The sequence below is a fragment of the Emericellopsis cladophorae genome, assembly GCF_022114955.1.
Source record: "Emericellopsis cladophorae strain MUM 19.33 chromosome Unknown NODE_58_length_127558_cov_119_251112, whole genome shotgun sequence".
Taxonomy (NCBI): Eukaryota; Fungi; Ascomycota; class Sordariomycetes; order Hypocreales; family Bionectriaceae; genus Emericellopsis; species Emericellopsis cladophorae.
The window spans coordinates 69,808-91,903 of record NW_026250983.1 but is presented as its reverse complement, the minus strand read 5'-3'; the positions used below and the strand labels follow the sequence as shown (position 1 = coordinate 91,903).

The following is a 22,096-nucleotide window of genomic DNA, read 5'->3' as shown; positions in this document are numbered from 1 at the left end:
TTCTCTGCGTCTCGCTCCCCGATTGGTTGCGGACGCACGACAAGAAGGGCCTTGACAGTATTAATATTCATGTGCTCTCACGTTCGAGAGGCGGGGGCCTCAGTTGAAGTTCAGCTTTCCGGATCGACAAGGAATGGTTTCGTATTGGCAGATCTCGGAGCGTAATTCGTCAGAGGCATCGATGGCTTGTCGGTGACCACTTGGCGGTGGTCATGATTTGAGGGCCGCCGTGCTTCCCTGTTCGTTCTGACCATTGTCGTGGTCACGACGATTGTACACGACGCGTAAGGACGTGGACTTTGTTGGTGCGGCAAAGCTAGGAGGTGCGGTCGGCAGGGATGCGCCAGAGGTCCCAGACCAACTATCAAGATCCCGCTGCTCCCGTCCGCCGCGTCGAGCGTAGCGACCACCTCATGAACCCCTTGAGTTTGTGAGTGGTTGCCCAAGGACACGTCTAGGATCTAGCCGTTGGGCCAGTCTCGAGGAGGAATGGTGTCCGGATACTAGGCAGAATGTATCCACACGGTCTGAGCGGGGAGCACAGCACGTTCCGTAGGTCGGGCGGGACAAATCCAAAAAAATCAACCAGTGCCAAAAGTTTGAAGCGAAGAGGCTGCTGTCTTGGGAAAGATGAAGTGAAGCTCACAGCTCCATGTCGAAATCGAGCAAGTGGCGCATTTGTGTCCAGGCCGAGGCCAGCCACTGCAGCGGCTGTTGATGATCGTCCGTGATCGGCGTCCAAGTTGGAAGGCGCTATCAGTGTCCGTACTGGATGCTTTGACATGCGAGGAAAGAACAGGGTAGAACTTGTTCTTGCCCGAGACTTTCCCACTACGTACGTACTCAATCCATTGCCTGCGCAGCTGTGCCTGCTCACGCTCCAGAACAATCGCTGAAAAGAAGCCCAGTCATCACCACTGCTAGCTTCATCTCGCCGCCTCGCGTTGCTGAAAGCCTGAAACGCCTACACGGCTCCTCAGCCGACAGGCCACATCCCGGTTCCACACGTGCTGGTCTCCAATGTCACAAAAGTCACAACTTGGCCGAAATAATTAAAAAAGCCCCGATGATGCCCCCACGCTGTCTAAATCCGACGCAGCCGACGAAATTGCGAGCTGTCGCAGCAGAGAGACGAACGTCAAGATCCGCGAACAATAATCCTCCCGCGGAACCAGCCCCAGCTGCAGGTTCTTGCTGGTACGAATCGCAGCCGTCCGTCATGCCCTCCCCGGCCTGTCAACCCAAACCAAGTGGGGGTTTGCAGTGTGCGCAGACCGACAGAGACTGCCCAGCGCGAATATCAAGCAGCACCAAGCCTGGGTGCTTTGCGTCTCGTTGATGAATCAGACCGCCCTGTTCTGCGCTGGGACCAATGTCGACCCCCTTCGCCAACTACATGGTTTGTTGATTGACCGAGCGTGGGACGACTGCGACTCTTACGAAGCGGTAGACACCCTGGCAGGTGCAAGTGTAGAGTTGAGCAATCCTCGTGGGTACGTGCATGTCTCTTCATTTTTTTTCCATCCTACGGTCCGTCGTCGGGTTTGGCAAGTCTTCGTCGGCCGCTACCAGAACAAGGCCGTCTTAGATTTCGCTAATCACTGCAGGCTCCAGGTCCTTTCCTCTCATTCGCTCTTGTCGAATTCGCGCGCTGCGTGACAGACGGACGGCCCGCCTCCACGTGCAGTCAAGTGCTTTACGACTCGGCGTGGCGGAACATTGCTTCTCTTTGATCGCTTCTACTCGGGCCACAGGAGGATCATCCATACCTCGTTATGTGGCAAAGGAAAAGCGAGGCTCGTCTTTCTGTTCCTCAACCGTGGGGTAGCGGCATGCACGAATTCAAAAGCTTATACCTGGATGACTCAATATGATATGGTATGCTGAGATCGGTCATTTGCAGCAGAGGTGATTGATCTATGTTAACGACTCGAGATTCTCGACAGAGCACCAAGGTACTGTACAAGCACTTGCCCAGAACCGCAGCTGCCAACCGCGCAAAAGGACGTACAGCTACATCTGCACACCAGCCTTCCCAATCGGGGACAATTGGCACAGCTTTCACAGTGCCGGATACCACAACGACAAGGATCTCCGGGCCAGAACGTGGACCGCGGTTGCATGAGCGCAAAAACCCTGTCCCAACCCCTGTCGCCCTACCTTGCACCTTTCGTCCAATGCTATCTACCGACCGCCCTCCCTACGACTCAATCATGGAGAGAGCCGTTACCCGACTTTGTCTGCTTCGCTTGGCTGAGGTCGGCTCTCACTCTCAGATATTTCCTTTGTGCAAGCGACCCAGTAGCTTGGACAAGACCCTGCCTGACCCAAATCCAGCTAGAACATGTCAAGATGGCTGAGCTGGGTGCGTGGCCGTCACTTCCCCAGCATGGCTCAAGCTTCACACACCACCTCAGTCCTCCTTTTGTTTTCTGGAAGTTCTGGTCCCTAATTACGATGCCTTGGCCCTTGATAGCAGGGCCCACATTAGTACCGCATCATGCCATCATGACGAGCGCCGGGTCGTGCGGGTTCAGCACACCACCGGTGAAGAAGGAAAACAACCGCCGCCCAATAAGACTTGCTGTGCAGTGCAAGACCGACACGATTACCTTTACCGGTATGCCCACCTTCTGAGCTCATTGAGGTGCTTCTTAGTCTTGTTACCGGTGCGTTTCGTGAGACTTGCCAGATGGAGGTGGATGCAGGGCCGCAGGCTACCAAGTCACAGACTGAGACCTGTCAAAGGCGGGTGGCCCCCACTCATCATTCTTCTCTTACTCCACCATTGTCTCCTCTCACTCCACCATCTTCTCCTAGCATCCCTGCTCTATGTGGGCATTCGCAACACGGCAGACAGACTCAGCCAGTCAAGCCACCTTGGGCAGACCACTCGTCCAGGATAGGAGGTAAGCTCGTTCGGGGACTCTCCTTCAGGCCAGGCCAGGCCAGGCCAATGTCCATTGCTAATTTGCTATCAATATCATATCATATCTGAGCTTGTCTCCCGCATCGTACCGTACCGTACCGAGCCGTCCCAGCTTGGGCACTACGTATCTTGACGACCCAGCACTGGCTCGTTCGCTCTTACGGAAGACTTGGAAGACTCAGTCCCTCCATCATAACCAGGACTCCTTGTTCTGTCTGTCCAACCACTTGCATATGTACTTACGCAAAAGGTGAGCATTGTTTTCCCTTTCCTCGCAGCTGCTGGTACGTACCGTACGCTGCCTCCCGGAGGCCAGGGTCCATGTCCCTGACGACAGTGCCAGGCCCGCTCAAAATGGCCAGCAATCCCCGTAATTGCGTGTGGAGGGTTTTAGGTCATTGCGTCGAGATCGGCTCTGCCTGATGCATGTCTCCTTTCTTCTGATAGTAAACTCATGCCCCAAGCTTCGTGACTCGCAAAGAGTGTCGAATAGACCAACAAACGTTCTCACATTCCGCGCAAAGGAGCAGTAACCTGGCCTTCGGGTGACACGGTGGCATCGACTCCCGCCTGGGCCAGCATCACTGACTGAATTCGTCAAGCATTTGGGTTGAGAAACAGCCGCCACCGCCGCCACTGCCGGGGTCGAGGGTTTGGACATACCTACTACGGATACCTTTTGTACTCCTATCAACGAGGTCCATCGCATAGCAAACCCCTTCCCGTCCAGCTTGAGGCGTCGACAACACTCTGCCGGGCCCAGTCAACTGGTGTCGCCTCTTGTCCGACGTACGTTCCCACTGTTCGCTGAGGGGGCTCCGCCTCATTGGGGTCTAACTTTGAGCAAGCGGACAGGCCCCAGTTTAGCTACTCAGCTACCCGTCGTGTGCTCATGCAACAAAACTTGCCGCGAGGGCTAACAACGCTGCGACACGCATCCCCCCAGGTTCCTTGATACTTACTCTGTCAATTCACTCATTGCGACCAAAATCTCATTCTAAGGCTCACCGTTGGATCGGCACTCTCCGGCGGCCACGGAGCGGATTGCCTTTGCCGTATCTGTCTCAATAGCCATCGTGGCACGAATATCCTCACACTCATTTTCCAGTATCTATTCGCATGGGATGTACCAGCACAGATGAGCAGTCGGCAGATCTACAGCAGGCCACCACCTCAAGACGTTTGATCCGGCGGATCTCGAAGCATATATCCGTCGATTCTGGGCTTCCTGTCCTTCTATTTCACTGTACCAGTAGGAACGTCTCCGTCTGCAACATCGCAGTCGACACTGGACGTTGTTTGCCCGCTGTCGCACGGTCACGTCGTCACTGTGAGCTGCAGCACTCGAAAGGCAGCAGATCCTCTTTCATCCAGCCACCCTCGCACACAAACATCATCTCCGCGACCTAGCAACAAATCACAAGCCGATTCCGAAAGCACACGCTAGCGTCTATTGCCCTGTTAATTGACAAGCCATAAACGTTGCCTACCCACGGCCCCTAAGCCACACACGCTTCCTGACACACATAGCCTTTTGTCACGGGGCAGGCTTCCTCCTCGTCAGTTCTCTCCTCCCTCTATACAGCACCGGCGTCCGTGTGTTTTTCCCCCTATCTTTTGGTGGTTGTTGTGCGTGGGAACTGTTCTGTTTTCTGACCTGGCACGTTATCAGACGAAGAAGATCGGCGTCTTCGTCTTCACTGAGAGCTACCCACCTTCGTTCACATTCTGGTTGCCCTTTGAGCAATTTGCCACGTGTGCCTCGCAGCACGGTGGCGCGCACCATCAACCTGGCTGGCCTGAACAGGCACTTGATCTGGAGAAATCGGATTCACCCTCGCCATCCAAGCCATGGTACAAGACTGGTCTCGGGAGGCGTTACCTCCGCGTCAATCATGGTCGGCTCATCAAGGCCGGGAGGCCTTGCAGAGGCGATACCCCGAGGCGCCGGAAGGTAACCGATGCATGGTAGGTAAATGTGTCGCTATACCGGCTAGTACTGGCGTTCTAACTTTGATCTTCTAGTCCATCGAGAATGCGCTCAGTACACATTGTGGTATCTCGAGCAAGGTGTACTTCCTTGCGGTCATGAAGGATGATGGAACTGTTTCCACATTCAGCACTCCTGGACGCAACTTGGATGCTATGGAAGCTGAGTTTTTCAATCGGCAAAGATACCAGCAACTCAGTAACAACTTTGAGCTTGGTAAGGTTCCGCTTGTATAGCTCTTGGCGGCAGGCTGTTTCTAACCGTGATCTCATTTAGATACCCAATTGACCATGCCAGTGCCCGAGGGGAACGCTTACTCGCGTTCTGGTTACGCCACTGCTCGATATCCCCCCAGTCGCTCACGTCTCACTGGACCCGACGATGATCACTCGCGGCCCACAAAGCGACCACGTGCTGTGCCTCGTCCGCCCCCGGAACCTGAAGAGGAGGAACAGATGATGCGCAGGCGGCGTATACAGATTCAAAATTCCGACGAGCTTTGGAAATTCTACGAGGAAAGGTTCAAGAACTCCCAGCAGTCTGCATGCAAGCTTATTGCCAAGGCCTGGATCAAGGCGGTAGAGCCCAAGAAGCAGTCAACCCACCCTTACACAGGATCCGACGAGAAGGCACCTAGTTGGTGGCCCAAGCCATGGGGTAGCGAGAAGGAACACAAGGTCCGGCACAAAGAACCCGACCATTTGTACAAGCGAGGTGAGTTTGGGAGGGAATGCGCCTTCATGTCAGCGCTAATGAGGGCCAGAGCGTGTCCATCTCCTTAATCACATCCTCAATCTTGTGACAGAGCCACCCGAGAAACAGCATCCTGGACTCCAAAAGCTGCAGCTGGACGTCAAGAAACTAGAGGAATGCACAAACGAGGCATTGTCCGGGTTTTATGCCGAAAATGCCACCAATGCCAGCAAAAAATCGTATATCAATGAGATCTTCAAGGTCGCCAAGCAGCAGGAAAGGTACAAGGCCGGCGCGATTGGTAAGAGGAGGCCCCTTTAGCGTTTGACGTATTGTATGCTGATGCTCTCCACAGATGGCCACACCGAAGTCTACGTGTTGTGCACAAGCGATCGTTACGGAGACCAGGCTTCGGAGAATGACAACAGTTCCATTCCCTTTGCGAGAGAAGATGACGACGGCAAACCACTGGACTCGACGCGGGTCACTGCAGCCCAACCCTACCTGCAGACGTCGACTGCTGGACCAAGCCCCTCTACGGCTGTAATGCCTCCGGGCGGGCAGATGCTTCATGAGCTACCGATGCGGAACTCGCACCAGGTTCCGCCGCATAATAGCATGCATGCTGATGCTGGCCCGGGTGTGGGTCACTCTCTGATGGATGGCAGCGTGGCAGTGAACGGGCCGACAAACTTGGGGCCGCCAGCGTCGGCCATCAATGTCAACATGATACCGAGCGGCCACGATGCCTCTCGGAGATCTTCAGTCTACGGAGACTATGGGAATGGCTTGTATCAGCAACACTGGCAGTCCTTCACCACGAGCGCCGAGGGACAGCCCATGTACTATGCCCACCATGCTAACCCAGGCGCCGCTCAGGGCTTTTCTCAGCAGCTACCCGTGGCTCAGCCGCACCCTTACGTCGCAAACTCATTCGACTCAATGTCCCGCGCCGGATATGACGGAGCAACCCCGCACGCAGGCTACAAGTACGAGCCCAACGATGGTCGGGGCATGCAGGCACTTCCAGGGGTCTCGGAGGTGATAGACTCGGTGCCACGTGAGCACCTGTGAAGACATTGGGCTTGCAGCGAAGCTCATACGCTAAAACGACAGTTGACTTGTTTTTGCTATTTTGCTTTGTTTTCCTTTTGCGTACACCAAGCGTTTCGCATCGGCGGATATCTGATTTACATTGACGGCGGTGGTATTTGCACCCACGCCTCAAAATCAGGCGAGGATCGTTCATTTAGGCGGCTTTTTTGTTATTCAAGGCGAGACCGGGCGTTTTCCATTCACGGGTGGCAAAGATGATTTTTCTTCGAGCGGTTTCTCGTTTGACTCAACATGCAGCAAGCTGGATCTGGTACACTGTGGCAAGTCGGCATCCTGATAGCGACAGGTCTTTATTTAATGTTCTCGAGTTGCAGGTACTTTGGCTTTTGCTAGGTTGGTCAATAGTTTGTGTGCGGCCAAAGTTCTGAGCGCTTCAGTCCCCCCCTTTTTTTGTGGAAATCAACAAAATGATGATAATTAACGTTCGTAATTCTAGCATCCACGACTGTCAAGTTCAAAGCACATAAGAACCAAAGAAAAGTCTTCGTCATGATTTATTCAGTCTGAAAACTAAAGGTCCTACTTTAGAGGTTCATTAGATCGGTCTTGGAGTCGAATGGTATCGGGATGCTGGCTCGATGATGCGTTTTGAGTATATAGATTGCAAAATAATCAACCCTGTCATCCAGCCCGGGTGGCGCAATGGTTTAGCGCACGCGACTTTTACTGTACAGGCGAGTACTGTGGGCAAAATCGTGGGGTTGTGGGTTCGAGTCCCACCTCGGGCGTTTTATTTTGCCTTTTTGATCTTCCCAGTCTCAACAGCCCTATCCTTTTTGGCCAATTTCTAAAGAGAGCCCTATCTGATAATACAAGAATGTTCCTATTTGCGTAACAGGACATGATGCAACAATTTTGCGTGCACGCGGTGTATAGACATCGCTCCCGAGGAGCAGGGATGGATCGTCTCCGTGTCTACGGCCCTTCAGTTCGTCACATGCATGCGCCCGGCAGCATGTCTGACTAGTTCCTCTATCACACGGCCCTCTGCGGGCAAGAAGTGCAAGCAGTGTCTCATTCGTTCGGAAATATGTGGTATATGGTTACGACTGGCCGGGGGGCAGTAATATGTTTCCTGGACATCATTGTTTAGTTGGGAACTTGCAGTAAATCGCTGGGGGGCGTGTGCATTGGATATGTCAAATGTGTTGTCGCGCATGCACATGAAGTTGAACAACATTGGCGAACAATTGACAACAGTCTAGAGCTTCCTAAAGTAAATTACAGCATGAATCGCTGGGATATCGATATTAACCCTTTCCGTCGCGGTAAACATCGAAGGCAAAAAGAACTCCCCAACGCCCGGCGAGCAATCGCCGAATACAACCCGCTCCATCACATTGTATTAATGACATACTCCACGTGCTGACGACCGAGAATGCCAGCTGCATAGTAGGCCTTGCCTTGGGCCTTCGGTGATTATCGTCTGCCCCGGCGCATCTGTACGTCCATTAGGTATATCGGAACTGGGTGAGAAGCTGAGATGCCTTTGAGGCTCTCAGGCACAACATGCCGGCTTCCGGGCCCCGGCTGGGTCTCTTTGCCAGCATCACCGAAAGGTAGTTGGCGTTCCATCGACGCCAACATACGGGACAAACCACTTCTAGCTCTTGTCCTCGGTCGTGGTCGGCGCGGTCTCTTCCTTGTCGTTCGTCTGGAGCGGGGCCTCCAGGCCAGCATTTTGCGCGACTCTTTTCCATGTCTCAAACTCGCGATACAGCCGCTCGCATTCTGCTTTGAGCTTGTCATTGCTTGTACTCAGCTCTGTTATCGCTTGCTCTGTAAGCAGCTTTTCGAGCGTCCACTTCTCAATGTTGTGCTGTTCATTCTCCTTCAGCTGCGTGATGAATTGGCAGGCGCGTTGCAGAATAGAACCCTTGTTCTTTTCGCAACCGGGTACAATCTTGGCGAGCTCATTGATACCTTCGTTGATGGTTTCACGGCGCCGACGCTCCACTAGTGAGGGTCAGAGCATACTCGTGCTTCCTGGCAACATGGCACATTACCTTCTTTGTGATTGTCTTTTCTCATTTTATGCCATTCCTCAGAACCAACGGTAGGCTTGACATACGGCAGCACGACGTGATAGCGGCTGCTGCCGTCAGAAGCATCTGCCACCCCGTCCTTGGAGTTGTTTTGTGGCAGCGTGGACTCTGGAGCTGATGGGTCTTTGGCATAGTCGTCGGGTGATGTCATATCGTGTTGCTTCTGGCCGTCATGCTCGGGCTGTACATGGTCGTGCTGTTGGTGGACCTGAGGCTCAGGCTGAGACTCCGTATGCAATTGCGGCGGAGGCGGAGCTTGAGGTTGACCTGCCTGTGGCTGCTGCTCCGGCGACTGATGCTGCACTTGTGGTGGCGGGTCATCCAAGCCCGCCAGTGCATTGTGATGTCCGTTTGCTTCTGCAGCGGCCTGTGCGGCGAATTGCTCCTCAGTAGATGAAGGGATATGGAGCGTCGGGTACATGCCGAGGACCGCCTGCGCCGTGCTGGTCGCATTGGACGTGTCGGCGGCTTCCGTCCCTTCTCTAGCAGCTTGCTGGAGAGCTGTAAAGTCGGCAACATTAACGCCGTTGTTGTTGCTGTTGCTGTTGCTGTTGCTGCTGCTGTTGTTGTTGTCGGCGAGATGCTGTACGGCTCGCTCAATAAAGGAGGCAGTGTCCATGTTAGCCTGAGGGGCGACCCTCTTGGGGTTCCGTTGGGCCGATGGACTGGTTGCCTCACGCTTCCGTTTTGGACCTGGTGAACCAGTCAGGTCTGAAAGCTCGGGCTGCTCATTGACGAGAGGCTCGCTCATCATGACTGTGAGTGGTGCTTGGCGTGTACGTGGCAGTGTTGGAAATCCCCAATGTGTAGACCAAGTGCTGGAAATACTATTAGTCGTCGTCGTCGGCTTCACTTTAGTGAGGTGGTGAGTGTGTTGATGGAACTTTGCGTCGCCCACGCACTGGATGAAGCAGTAGCGTATGTTCACCAACCGCAAATTGCAGGATGGAGGGCACTCAAGACTCACTCGAGCCGAGAGCAGTGACTCGCAGGTATGCCACGTTTGAGGGCAGATGAGCTTGGCAGCCGACGGCCTCACGCAAGCTTGCAACGACGTAAGGCTACAGCACAACTACGGTGCGACGTGGTCGACCGAGGCTGTGATTCAGTGGCAAGCGGCAGCGCGCGACACAAGCTAGAGTTTTTGGCAGCCCATCACGAAGAATCCCTGCTACCCAGACACACTATGCCTTGGCTCAGAATGCTCTCGTGATGCTGATGCGCCGTGTATTGACGAAATGAAGCACGGCTTCGCGTCGCGTCTGGGCTATCACGAGACCCCGGAGCACCCAGTCAAGCTTGGCAGAACAATGATGCGCAAAGCCTCTGCAGCTCTTGTGGTGGTGGCAATTGTGCAGAATCTGCTGGGATGGATTGAAGCAAGAAGGGGGACGGCGACATACCGCGCAGATCATGTGCTTTGGCGCGATCACGGGTTTCGCGACACTCACGTGTTCTGCTTGAATCTCGTGATATCGCGTCGATGGGGTCGGCCGGCCAGTTTGTAAGTCGAAGACGACAACCAGGGTGCAAAGTCGGGGTTTGCGGTTGAATTTTCGAAGAGTTGGTCTGGAATTAATGACAAGGTCTTGCCTGAGGCTTATGCGTTAAATTCGCCAAAAATTCAATAAGCTTCCGACGACGTCTTGATCGAAGTGCTGCGCGTACAAGTCAACGCACTGTCAAGGTCACGAGGGGATGAGAGAGGAAGAACACGTGAGTGCGACTGGCTGGGTCGGGCGGGGGATAAATATTGAAGGTGGGACTGGAGCTGGGAGGAAGTGCCACCCACCTCGAGGCTTTGAGCCTTGATGGTGCCTTCCCTTGCCGGGACTGTGCTGCATAGCAGTAGTGGAGCCTCAGGCCAAACACGATATGCACCAATCAGAGTTCCCATACCTGCACGCAGCGGCTGCTTCGCGGCGGGGCTAGCTGAATGCCGCCTCCAAGATGCGAAGGAGCCTAATAGCCTGGTGTGCAATGATTGATTCTATTGTCCATGTCGATTGACATGGAGATGAATACTTTCTACGCTTATACCCAGCTTGAAGAATGTCAGAAAACTCTGGACCAAGCAACTGTATCCGTAGCTGGTACGGCAACAGAAGTTTCTTCCCGCTGTGACTGTACAGCCCGAGCAAGCCTCGCCGACTTCTGAGCTTGAAAGCGTATCCTTTCGCTTTGCCCGATGCTTCACGAGACTGACCCAGCGGACGCGGGAACCCTGTTACAGCTACTGTCGATTCGCTTTCTTCAGCAAGATGATTAAGTCAAGTAGCCGCAGAATTAGATACGTCAGCAGGTAAACTGACTCAACCCACCAACACGAAGGAACGTCCTAGACTTCAAGGACAGTCCACCTTGTGTCCTCTCAGGCAGTACATGTGCTTGATCACCCCCGTGATGCAAGTACATGTAGGTGAGACACAGCAGCATATTCACTGGGAATCACTGACAACTCGCGTTACTCCTGTATTTGTGAGTTTGGTGGTGACTCGGTGACTGAGCCATCCAGATGCTAATCAACATGACGTCGGCAATCTCCAGGCAATGTTCTGCTTTGACCTGACCTGCGATCTCATCAGTTTGGATAGAAGAATGACATTCGGACTGTCGTTAGCAGAGAGTGAAAACCAATTATTCTTTAGTCTAACATGAATTATCTCGAGGTAGTATGCTAAGTCGATTGGCTGACCAATCGCGAACATCATCTGGCCAGGCCCGAGAGCAGCTGCGATAACAGCGATAAGGCAAGTCTAACGATGTCAACTTAAGGTACCCTACCTTAGGTAACTCGAAGAGCATGCATCCTTCCTCATACAAATCCCACTGCACTGCTCATTTCACGGAGACGAACATACCTCGATGCTCATCTCTAGAACTTGATTCAATGGTAACCGCCGCCTTGGGTCTCCACGCCACCGCAGACCACCATGGGCGACCATCAATACTCCATCATCAAGCACAATGAGCATCTGCTGCTCGACCAGCCCCTCCTCCGCCTACCTGTCGAACTTCTGCGCAAAAACTTCCGATCGGCTCATTTCACGATCGAAAAGGAGACTTCGGCTCTCAAGACTCTCCTCAAGGACTCCGCGACAGCCGCCGTCTCGGGTCAGTCGCAGCCGGCCGATGTCATCAACAATGTCGACGCTATGCTCACCCGCATGCGCGGCATGAAGCGCAAGCTGCAGGCTCACGCCGAGGAGGAAAAGGGCTTGCACAAAAGCATAGGGGCTCGAATCAATCACTTGAACGAGCTGTACGATTTGCAGACGGTGGACGACGTGAAGTACGAGGACTGGAGTCGTCTACGGCTCGACCGGCTCATGTCGGATTATATGCTAAGAAAAGGCTATTACGAGAGCGCAAAACAGCTCATTCGTGAAGAAGGAATAGAAAAACTTGTTGACGTCGAGCTCTTTGAGAGGCATGGTCGAGTCAGGAATGACCTCCTCCAAGGCAAGATGGGCGAGGCGCTCGCCTGGTGCGCAGAGAACAAGAAGGAGCTTCGCAAGCTCGACAGCAAGCTTGAGTTTCAGCTACGTCTGCAAACGTACATTGATCTGATCAAGGGCAACAAGACCAGCGAGGCTATCAGCCACCTCCGAAAGTACATTATGCCCTTCAAAGCACAATACAGCAAGGAGGTGCTGCAAGCATGCGGTCTGTTGGCAGTTCAGCCTGGATCTCGTTTCGCAGCAGCGAGCTATCCTGAACTTTATCGAGATCGATGGCAGATGCTTGCAGATTTGTTCGCCAAGACGCATCACACGCTGTTCTCCATTCCCGAGCAGCCGCTGTTGCACATTGCTCTGTCATCGGGGCTCTCAGCGCTCAAGACCCCAGCCTGTCACCACGCCGACAGGCGTACGGGTATCGCCACAAGCATGGCCAATGGGGGCAAGGGCGTGTGCCCTATCTGTTCTGCCGAGCTTAAGGAGTTGGCGGTCCATGTGCCGTATGCGCATCACACGAAGAGCCACGTACAGCCTGACCTTGTTATACTCCCCAGCGGTCGTGCCGTTAGCGAGCAGCAGCTGGAAGATCAGGCGGTCAAAGTAGGTTTGCCGGAAACACAGGTGATGGACCCCTCGGATGGCATGATAGTGGACAAGGCATTGTTGAGGAAGATTTTCATCACTTAAGGTTCGTCCTTATGCTTTACGGATTACTACTTCTAAGATTGGGAATGGGATCGGCGTGGCGTTTGGAGGTCATGGCGCACTGCACATCATTACGAAACGAGCGATGGTAGGATATCATCAGACAGGGCAGGTAGATCAATGCTACAAGCTTGAAAGCACCCGAGAATCCCAATGTGGAAGCACATCCTAAAGCGAAAGTCAATGCATTGATGCCCCTATACCATGAAAACCTCCCATCCTTCCGTCCGCCCGACCGTCTGTCCATGCATGTCGCCCGCGTCATCAATGATCGTACACTGTCAACCGCAGACCAAATGGGCAGAGCATAAAACGCACTTGAGAAAGCAAAAACAAACGCCGCGCATATAGTAAGCGTACAACGTCCCTGTGTCCATTTACCTATTCCCCCCGGTAAATGCGAAGCTGCCAAACACGCCGCCACCCCCACCCGGCGTCATGGGTCCCATATTCGGAAGACCATTCGTGTTATGACTCTGGGCGGCAGGCGTTGAAGCAAGTCCTACGGGGTGGGTCTGCGGTGTGCTGGGATCGCCATCCTGTCCGTTGTCCTTGTTGTCGCCAGCCCCGGACTGGTGCATCATGGAGGCCGTGAGGAGGTGGGATTCGGGGACTGAGAGACCCCAGACCTTGCCAATGTGATCGTTGGCGATCTCGCCGTTGAAGATCTTGTCGCGGATCTGGAAAAACACCTTGCCCGTGAGCAGGGAGTCGGAGCCAGCCTGGTGAGCGTTGCCGACACGTTTCACTTTGAGTGTCTCGGCGATATTCTCCAGGCCCGACTTGTGCTCAAACTTCTGCAGAATCTCGGCAATTGCTTGGTCATGCGGTGTCAGCATACCAGAGGCATGGAGGCGTATGGCGTGCTTCATGAGGTGTTTGACGTCGTATGTGCTCGGGAAGTAGAGTTTCATCTTATGGTCAAAGTCCACTTCGTCGTTCGGCAAAGGCGTGCAAATAAGCAGTTTGGTGAGATAACCAAAATCGTAACCACCGTGGAAGGATATCCACTTGACGTCGTCAAAGCACACTAAACCAGAAGGAATAAGCAGTGCCGCAAAGTCGTGGGGGTCGATGCCGTCCCTCGCCAACTGCGCAAAGTCGATGCCGGCTTGCTGTAGGGACTCGATTGATTTCTCGTTGTACATGTCGTCGTTTAGGCTGAATTTGAAGTTGAACTGCCAGGAGCAGGGCATGGGTTGGTTCTGCTTGCGGGCAGCCCCGACATCCAAATCACTGGGTCCAGGTCGCGCAGGTGGTGGTTCGCCGTCTTCGTTAAACAAAGTCAGTCCGATCTGGATGACTTTCAGCATATCGACATTCGTCCGGAGACATTGGTAGTGATAATCGCTCTTTCCACGAAACGCCCCCATCGGCCTAGCAACGATTCCTGGAAATTCTGTGTCCTACAGTGGGTTAGCGAGGTGATTCGACTCCCATACACACGTTTCCTTCCAAGAAGCTCACCATTGCGATGTACGGGTACTTATCCACCAGGTCCCGTAGATTGGCCATCTCCTCTCTCAGGTTGTGAGCCCACACCTCCCGTATCCTTCCCCGGTTAGGATGTTGCCTGAGCGGCATAGGTTGATGATCCGCTAGGCCGTGATGTGCTTGCGCTGCATGGTGCTGTGGTTGTAGTGATCCTGCTCCTGATCCATGGGCAAAGCCCATCCGCGCACTCTGACTGCCGAACCCTGTTTCCGGGAACGCTGCCGTGGGCCCATTTAGGCCGCCAGCACCGAAAGCATTTCCGTTTGTGACGGAGAACCCCATCTGCGCATGATATTGGTTCGCGCCAAGCGGCCCTCCTTGCGGCTGACCATGACTTGGGAAGTTGTGCTGAGGGAAAGGCCCTTGGCCACCGAAGGCCCTCATACCGGGTGGCATGCGAGGAGCAATGGCTGTCGAGTCGAGTTGATGCCGAAGCTTGGGTGGGATGGGCTCGTTTCGGTCCTTGAAGTAGATAGGTCGTTGCTTGTTTAGTCACTCGTTTTATCTCTTTGCTGGGGGCACCGTCGCAAATTCAGATCATGGGTGTCTCTTTTGAAGGTGGTCCGCCTGCCGTCGCGCATTGAGGTCGCAAGTGTGGTTGATGCTGGACAGCCGGGGTGCCTCGTGATTCTCCAAAGTGCCACGCTATACACCGGAGATGAAAAGCGTGGGCGGCGGTGTGCAGTCGTTGATGCTTAGGAGCGGTTGAGGCAACTCCTTCGAAATGGCAATCTTGTTCGTGTTGGTCTTTGCTGAGAGTGCGATGGTTGGACAACTGTCGGAAAGCAAGGTCACGTCGGGTTGCACTTGAATCGATGGAGGCTCTTGGACAGCCATGGGCCCGCTGCAGGGAGGATCGTCGTGCGGTCACGTCTGGAGGTGTCGGAAAGCGGGGTCACTATGTTCCGACCTCAGCATAGGCCGATTCTCCAACGACGCCTCAATCGCCCATTGAAGCCGTCACAGCAACATATTGACAATTGCCGTCCGCAATAGCTTCAGTACGGCAGAATGCTTCCCACAAGGTTTGATCCATTTACCTGGCGTCAATTGACGCGACTGCTAACATGTCAGGATACTACGGGCGGCTCAGGGCTCCAAGCCCAACATTACGGGCTTCAACATGCGTCAGTTCAAGGCGTCCTCCGGGCAACCGAAATACGACCCTTGGGAGCGCACGTACGTCCTCGCTTCCTCCGCCAATGCAATGACGGTCGATCTGGGCGAAGAGAGAGCTAATGGGTGCGCAGTGAGGCTTGGCGGTACGAGGGTACTTTCACCCGCTGGAACCGATTCAAGGGTGGCCTTCCTGGCCTGGGCACGGCGTCAGTCGCTTTCGCCGGATATTGCGCATACGAATACTTCTTCCTCGATGACAAGCACCACGGCGAGGGACATGGCGAGGGCCACCACTAGGCCAAGATAAGGTCGGAAGGGTTGAGCATGTCAGCGGCTGTACATATACCACGCTCGCCATGAAAGTGGCATTTTCTTGTGTCGAACAGATCAATGCAACTATCCAATGAAGAACGCCCCGAAATTCGCCAATGTTTCTTCACCCTCGGGGGGGGCGGGGGGGTGGTTCATCTCCCTTTTCACGTTGTCTGCAAGAGGTCGCAGCAGGGACGGCTAATAGTTTGGCGTGACCGTCTAAAGACAATGTACAACGCAATTTATTGTGTGCCAATTCGAAACTCCGAGCCTGCCTAATACAGACAGAACGATGCTAAATAACAGACCATCCGCGACGCCCGTCCGACCTGATCAAAGCACCTGGCAGGTCCAAGCAAAACAGACCAAACCTAACGAAGTGGTCCTTGGCTACCGCCCAACGCCATTCACAACATCCAGCGCCCCCTCAACAACCCCCTCCAACTCCTCAACTCGCCCTTTCAGCCCCTTGTTCTCGTCCTTCAACAGGTTCACCGTGTCCCAGGCAACACTTGCGTCCCGCCCCTCACAATTTTGACAACTATTCACCGTTTTGACAACCTCGGCTGATTTGCCCCCAAAGAACTTCTGAAAGGTATTCATTTGCGTTGCCTTGGGCGTTGTCCGCGGCGATAGCGCCGCGGGCAGAGGGACAGGCTGATCCGCGGGGGTCCTGGCCTGCGATGTGAGGTCGGCAATGCTCACTTCGTTTATGCTCGTGGCGATTGTGGGACTGCGAGACCGGGCTGAGAAGAGACTAGCCTCCTCGACGCTCTCCTCATCAGTATCGTCGATGTCGCCGCTCCGTCGCCATTGGTACCGTTTCTGGTCCTCTTCGACTTGGAGATCCTCGGACATGCCCGATAAGCTTGGCGGGCTCCCACTCTGCTTCTGTTCCTGCTGCTGCTGCTCTAGACGGAGCCTCTTCTCATGCGAAAGCTCCGTCATGAGGGACAGCATCATCTCCTCCTGCTCGCTTGCTTTGCGCGCCATATCTTCCAGTTGCATCTTCAGATGGTGCAATTTCGTATCCGCCTCTTCCTGCTCGTCGGCCTGTGCCCCACGCTCGGCCTTCATCTCGTAGTAAGCTATCGTGCGCTGCTGATATGCGCCCTGGAATTTTTCAAGAAGACCAGCCGCGTTCTGCTGCAAGTTTTTGTATGCGGCGGGAGAGAAGGTATCGTTTTGCCCAGAGGGATACAATGCCGCCTGGATATCAAGATTCATGAGTTCGTCCTGTGCAGGGACTGCCACTAGCGAGGCGTGCGTAGGTGCAGGACTACCCTTGAACATGGACGACGTGAATGCCGCGAAGCGTGAGCTCGCTGCGGCGGGTTTTGGCGTTGCTGGCGATGGCGTGTCCATCATATCGGCCCCCTGGAGACTCCCGCTCCTCCAAGGCGTCGTTCTGCTTGAATCACCGGTGAAAGACATGGCGCCTCCGACCTTGGTGTTTGTAAAGTCAAGCCTTCCCCTACAAGTGGGCGATCGACTCGCGCTTGGCACAATGTCCTCGGTCGCAACAGATATTGAATTTCGTAGGGGTGACTGGATCTTGGGCGAGCCGGTCTCTGTGACGGTGCAGGTGGATAGCCTTGGTCTCTCTTTTGTGCCCTTGGGATTTCGCGTGTCGTTGCGCGTTTGTTGGGTGTTGTCGAGGTCCGGCGGCCCCTGGACAGGAGTAGACGTGGATACCGGGGGGCTCGCTAACATGATTGTGGAGTTGCCCGGGGTTTTATTAGGCTGCTGCGTTTTTTATCGATCCGCATGAATTGACGATCTGACTCTTGCCCTGTCCAGGTTGCTTGAAACGTCGAACTCCCGCTCGTTGGCGGTTTGGGTGGCCGTTTCCGTCAGATGCGATAGACCGTTGTCTCTGACGGATGCAGATGTTGTCTTGAACGACCGCAATAAAGTCTGTTGCGCGCGGTGGTCGAAACAGCGCGCACAACAGTATCTTTGGTGCCAGTGATTGCGTCTTCTAGTCAACGTGCAAGAGTAGCCAAGTTGCGACTCGTCGTTGACGGAGTGTATTTGTCGTTGAGCTCGCGTTTCGTCGCACCCTCGTCCCGATGTTTCAAGCCTGGCCCGCAACAGGCACGCGATAGAGATGTTGGCAGGAATGGCCCCTCATTCATGGCGCAAGGACTGCCGTGATTCGCTCTTTCCCTTGCAAGCAGATATGTACGCACCTGGTGACTTCTTCAGAGACGTGCAGCATTGTCTTCGCTTCGCTTCGCTTCGCCAGCGACACAGTCCATCCTACCTGAACATCTTGACCAGAGTGAGGGGCCTCTTTGGCTGCGGATGTGCCGGTTCACGCGATGCGACCACCCTAATGCAGTCTAGCCTGATCAATAATGGCGTGGCGCACCCTTCAGGAGAGCCTCCCGTCCAACGACAAGGATTGGACCCTGTGGAATGCGGAACCAATCACCTACCGAAAAATATTATGCTTGCAGCTGGATGCAATCATGCAAAAGAGTTGCCAAGTAGGACTAGCATGCACAGTTGTGGAAAATGTGCATTTGACGGACGAGACTCCTACGCTTTGCTATCGTGAACTGCATGAAGTGATCCGCATCCCAGCTACGTGGCTACAAAATACAGAAAGCCTGCGCAAACTCATTGATGCCCGGCCCTGAATTTTTCTATCGCGTCATAGTAGACGTTATTCAAGACAGAACGGGCGCTAATTATTGGGTGTACATTCCAAGCCCGGCCCCGGGTCTCGTCCGCCTTACGAGAGACTACCTTACCCTACAATCCAATAGAGAGGATCGTCAGCAATTGTGTTTTCTATTTTCTCGCACAGGTATCTGTCGTTGGTTGGGATCGGACTCACTGTATCGAGTGATCAAGGGTAAATTGCTTTTTGAACGATGAGTCCGTATTGTAGCATCACGGAAATTAGTCAAGGAAGCCCAGCGCCGCCTTTGCTCACTCTGATACCAGAGGGGCAGTAGTTGCTATTTCCGAGCGTAGAGCATCCCTTAACACCATCAAAGAAGAAACGCTCATTCAAGTACATGTTGATTCGTATACAAATTATGCTCCCTTTGCACCGCGAATACCCCCGTTTGTCATCATGCTCTCATCGTAGCTGTATCGAAGGGAAGAACCGAGGGCCCGCGAATCCCTTCGCGGTGATGGATTGAATATCAATGTTACAGGAAGGCTCCGTATGCGAATTCCACAGCTTGAGCAGAATGAATCTGCCCGAAACAGGGGGATCGAACCGGATTGTACATGTGCTCTTCCGCCCGTCCATCAGGAAGCGTGCGTGTGGTACGAGCAACTCGCCTGCTGGACTAGACAATTCGTCGCTGGCACCATCGGAGTCCAGGTTCAGTACTTCACGTAACGTGCGGAGCTCCGCCTGCAACACGCTATCGCGCCCGGCGCGATGATTCGAGCTCGTACGCGCCTCGGCATCATTCGCGTCGTCATCCGCTCGAGATCCTGGCAGCTCTCTTTGCAGCACCCTGGTACGCTGTGTGGTGCCGTCCTGTGTTCTATCGTTCTGCTGCGAGGCACTGACTCCGGCCCGCGCAGCGGCTCGGGCGTTTTGTTCGTTTTGCAGCAATCTCGAGAACGTGGGAGTCGGTTCATCCTCGATCAGAGCCAAACCAGCACCTGGCTCATCCAGATCCTCGAGCCGGACTCCAAACGCACTAGGCCGGATCTCAGACCTATCGATCTGCTGTCCGACATACGTGGGCAGCCTCCTGAACCGCGAGCGCGGGTCCGAGCCTAAGAAGACGTTGTCATCGCTACACTCTGTAGTCGCCACAATGTCATTCCGGGGGGCGTCGAACTCTGTCGGCATCTTGGGTGTCCGATATCCACTCTCGTTTGATTGGTAATGTGGTGCTCTCCTGATCCTTGTACTTGTCGTGCCGCCTTCATCCCGTTGCGTGGTCGCGATCGTTCTGCGCAAATGGCCTCGCTCGTCCTCATCGCGGCCCAAAGATCTCAAAGGGGCGTCGTATTCGATCTGGTACTGTGTGGTGCGCTTCAGATCATCGTCATTGTCGCCTGCGACAAAGATCATTCCCTCCCGAACACTAAAGTTCCGTCAGGACCATGCTATAGATACGTGACAGGCGGAAGCAGACTTACGGATGTGAATAATTAACAGACCTGGGTCCCTTGATGATGAGCTCTTGCAGGGAGAAGGGACATGATCCGCGATGCTGCAGCACAATATTGCACCGACTGCCCTTGGTGCAATAGACCGAGGAGTCGTTTTTGAGGATGTTGGTGGCCGAGTACATGGATTCGTCGGAAAACATGCCACCGTCGCAGCTGACCATTTCCATGCGCAACTCACCAGGCTCCACCTGCCCACGACGTCCACATCGCATGGGGGCATGGCTGTTGTCGCCCTCATCCGCCAGAACTTTCCGACGCTTCTGGCGATGGGAATCCATATCGGGAGTCTGCGAGGGCTGACGCGTCGGAGGGCCCGAATCACTCGGTGTCGAGTCGTCGTCCTGTAGGCTCTGACGCTCACGGACGGCATCGCCAAATGCTCTGCTAAAGTGTGATAGCATTCCCTGTTGCGTAAGAGCTCTCATCTCGTTGTGATGTTGAGCAGGAGCAAGGGGATGGTTCCGCGTGTGCTCCAAACGACGACGACTCTCGTCCACACGCTGTTGGCTCTCTTCAACTTGGCGCCGCAGTGCCGTCAACAGAGCCCGCGATGGCTCATCGAAGTTGGAGTCGGCTGTCCGCAGGGGACTCTCCAAGTGGCGACGACTCTCTTCCACGCGCCGCTGACTCTCGTCAACCTGGTGTTGAAGAGCCGTCCACAGAGACCGCCTTTGGTCGCCATAGTCTGCTGGCCGCGGGCGGTTCTGGGGATCGTCGTGGTGGGCACTCAGAGTGGGGGCCCACGGCAGACGCCGGAATTCGTTGACCGCCGTTGCCGTCGACTCCAGCGGTTGAGATGAGCTTGTCCCGCGGAGCGTCCTGTACATCCCGACGTAAGGTGCGCCGTAGGAGAGATTCTGGTGGTCTGGAATATCGGGGAGATTGTCGAGGAGGCTGAATCGACTCGATCGCCGCCACGACGCAGACTGCGCCGCATCGCCCGGAAGCTCGCCACCAGGTGGTTGGCGCCCTCTGCTGTTCAGGCGCTCGTGCAACTCGAGATTCGAGCCACTCGGCCAGCCACGCATATTGTTGATCTCGCTGAGTCTCCGTCTCCTCGCGCGCAGTCGACGGCTGGAATTGACCGAGCGGCTTCCATCGTTGGTATCTGAATCTTGTCTATCCGCCATGGCATCTGTCCCGAGGTAGCAGTTCGTTGTAGTTGGCCGAGAGGGCGGCCTCTCTATGCTTGACGGATGAGGTAGCCGCCAGGGCAAGCGCTCACCCCTCCGCAGAAGAGGATATGTTTTTCGGTATCACAGGGGCGCGTGGGCGACGTGTCTGTCGAGGATGTTGTCGTGTCGTTCGCGAAGAGATTGGCGTCGCTGAGGTCGGTCGAGAATCTGCTGGAGACGTGCAAAGTGCGGTTATCTGTAGATGGAAGATTGGCGATCTCGCGAAGAAGCAAAAACACACGGGGAGAGCGTGAACACAGGATGCTCTGGATATAATATGATATGTAAGGCGAAAGACCACAATGACATGAAGGCGAGGGCAGCGGTCTGGCCTAATTAATTAGAGGGGCGCCTGTCCAGGTTGGGGGGTCCAATGACTCCAGTCCGTCACTGGATATTTTAGCGATTAGTGGAAGCGCACAACACAGTTGGAGCATGCCCTCCGCAACAGCCTTCGCTTCACTGACCCGAGACCTCTATATCACAAGCCATGCCCTGATCCAGTCATTGATGCAGCGAGAACTCTCACAGCCTCCTCCACGACTCTGGTCGCATTCGCGCCAGCGTGGATCATTCATTGCCCTGTGACGTTGCAGACCAATAATTAATTACCTTAGCAGGAGATCTCGGAGCTAGTCCCGATCAAGACTAGCTTGCTCCAGCGTTGTCTTGATTCATTCACTTGGGCTTCACTCACTCACTCGCTCACTCAACTCATTCACGCACGCGATACTTACCGCTCTGCTCTGAGGGTTGAAGCGTATGGGAACGACAAGAAACGAGATCACCCATAGGTTACGCCATCATAAGCACGACACAACCACGATTGCGCCGGTCCCGACTGGAACTGAGGCTGCTTGGCCCTTCCTTGACTTCGAGTTGTTGGTAGCCAACAAGAAAAG

At 54.4% G+C, this 22,096-nt stretch overlaps 7 protein-coding genes across 7 annotated transcripts; 3 read left to right on the top strand and 4 right to left on the bottom strand.

The window, feature by feature from the left end:
- Window positions 1-4,780: 4,780 nt before the first annotated feature.
- J7T54_002666 (uncharacterized protein) lies at window positions 4,781-6,686 on the top strand (the record flags this gene model as incomplete). Its single annotated transcript, XM_051509309.1, has 5 exons — window positions 4,781-4,897; window positions 4,955-5,135; window positions 5,196-5,633; window positions 5,725-5,913; window positions 5,968-6,686. The coding sequence occupies 5 exons, from the start codon at window positions 4,781-4,783 to the stop codon at window positions 6,684-6,686; spliced, it is 1,644 nt and encodes a 547-aa protein (XP_051359692.1).
- A 1,645-nt stretch (window positions 6,687-8,331) lies between these two features.
- Window positions 8,332-9,527, bottom strand: J7T54_002665 (uncharacterized protein; the record flags this gene model as incomplete). The annotated part of the gene is made up of 2 exons (XM_051509308.1): window positions 8,332-8,684; window positions 8,735-9,527. 2 exons carry the CDS (start codon window positions 9,525-9,527, stop codon window positions 8,332-8,334), a joined length of 1,146 nt encoding a protein of 381 aa, XP_051359691.1.
- Window positions 9,528-11,706: 2,179 nt separating this feature from the next.
- On the top strand, window positions 11,707-12,921 carry J7T54_002664 (uncharacterized protein; the record flags this gene model as incomplete). The annotated part of the gene is made up of 1 exon (XM_051509307.1): window positions 11,707-12,921. One exon carries the CDS (start codon window positions 11,707-11,709, stop codon window positions 12,919-12,921), a length of 1,215 nt encoding a protein of 404 aa, XP_051359690.1.
- A 395-nt stretch (window positions 12,922-13,316) lies between these two features.
- Window positions 13,317-14,523, bottom strand: J7T54_002663 (uncharacterized protein; the record flags this gene model as incomplete). Its single annotated transcript, XM_051509306.1, has 2 exons — window positions 13,317-14,345; window positions 14,407-14,523. The coding sequence occupies 2 exons, from the start codon at window positions 14,521-14,523 to the stop codon at window positions 13,317-13,319; spliced, it is 1,146 nt and encodes a 381-aa protein (XP_051359689.1).
- Window positions 14,524-15,444: 921 nt separating this feature from the next.
- On the top strand, window positions 15,445-15,849 carry J7T54_002662 (uncharacterized protein; the record flags this gene model as incomplete). The annotated part of the gene is made up of 3 exons (XM_051509304.1): window positions 15,445-15,458; window positions 15,508-15,612; window positions 15,684-15,849. 3 exons carry the CDS (start codon window positions 15,445-15,447, stop codon window positions 15,847-15,849), a joined length of 285 nt encoding a protein of 94 aa, XP_051359688.1.
- A 405-nt stretch (window positions 15,850-16,254) lies between these two features.
- J7T54_002661 (uncharacterized protein) lies at window positions 16,255-17,577 on the bottom strand (the record flags this gene model as incomplete). The annotated part of the gene is made up of 1 exon (XM_051509303.1): window positions 16,255-17,577. The coding sequence occupies one exon, from the start codon at window positions 17,575-17,577 to the stop codon at window positions 16,255-16,257; it is 1,323 nt and encodes a 440-aa protein (XP_051359687.1).
- Window positions 17,578-18,958: 1,381 nt separating this feature from the next.
- Window positions 18,959-21,149, bottom strand: J7T54_002660 (regulator of chromosome condensation (RCC1); the record flags this gene model as incomplete). Its single annotated transcript, XM_051509302.1, has 2 exons — window positions 18,959-19,931; window positions 20,008-21,149. 2 exons carry the CDS (start codon window positions 21,147-21,149, stop codon window positions 18,959-18,961), a joined length of 2,115 nt encoding a protein of 704 aa, XP_051359686.1.
- Window positions 21,150-22,096: the final 947 nt, after the last annotated feature.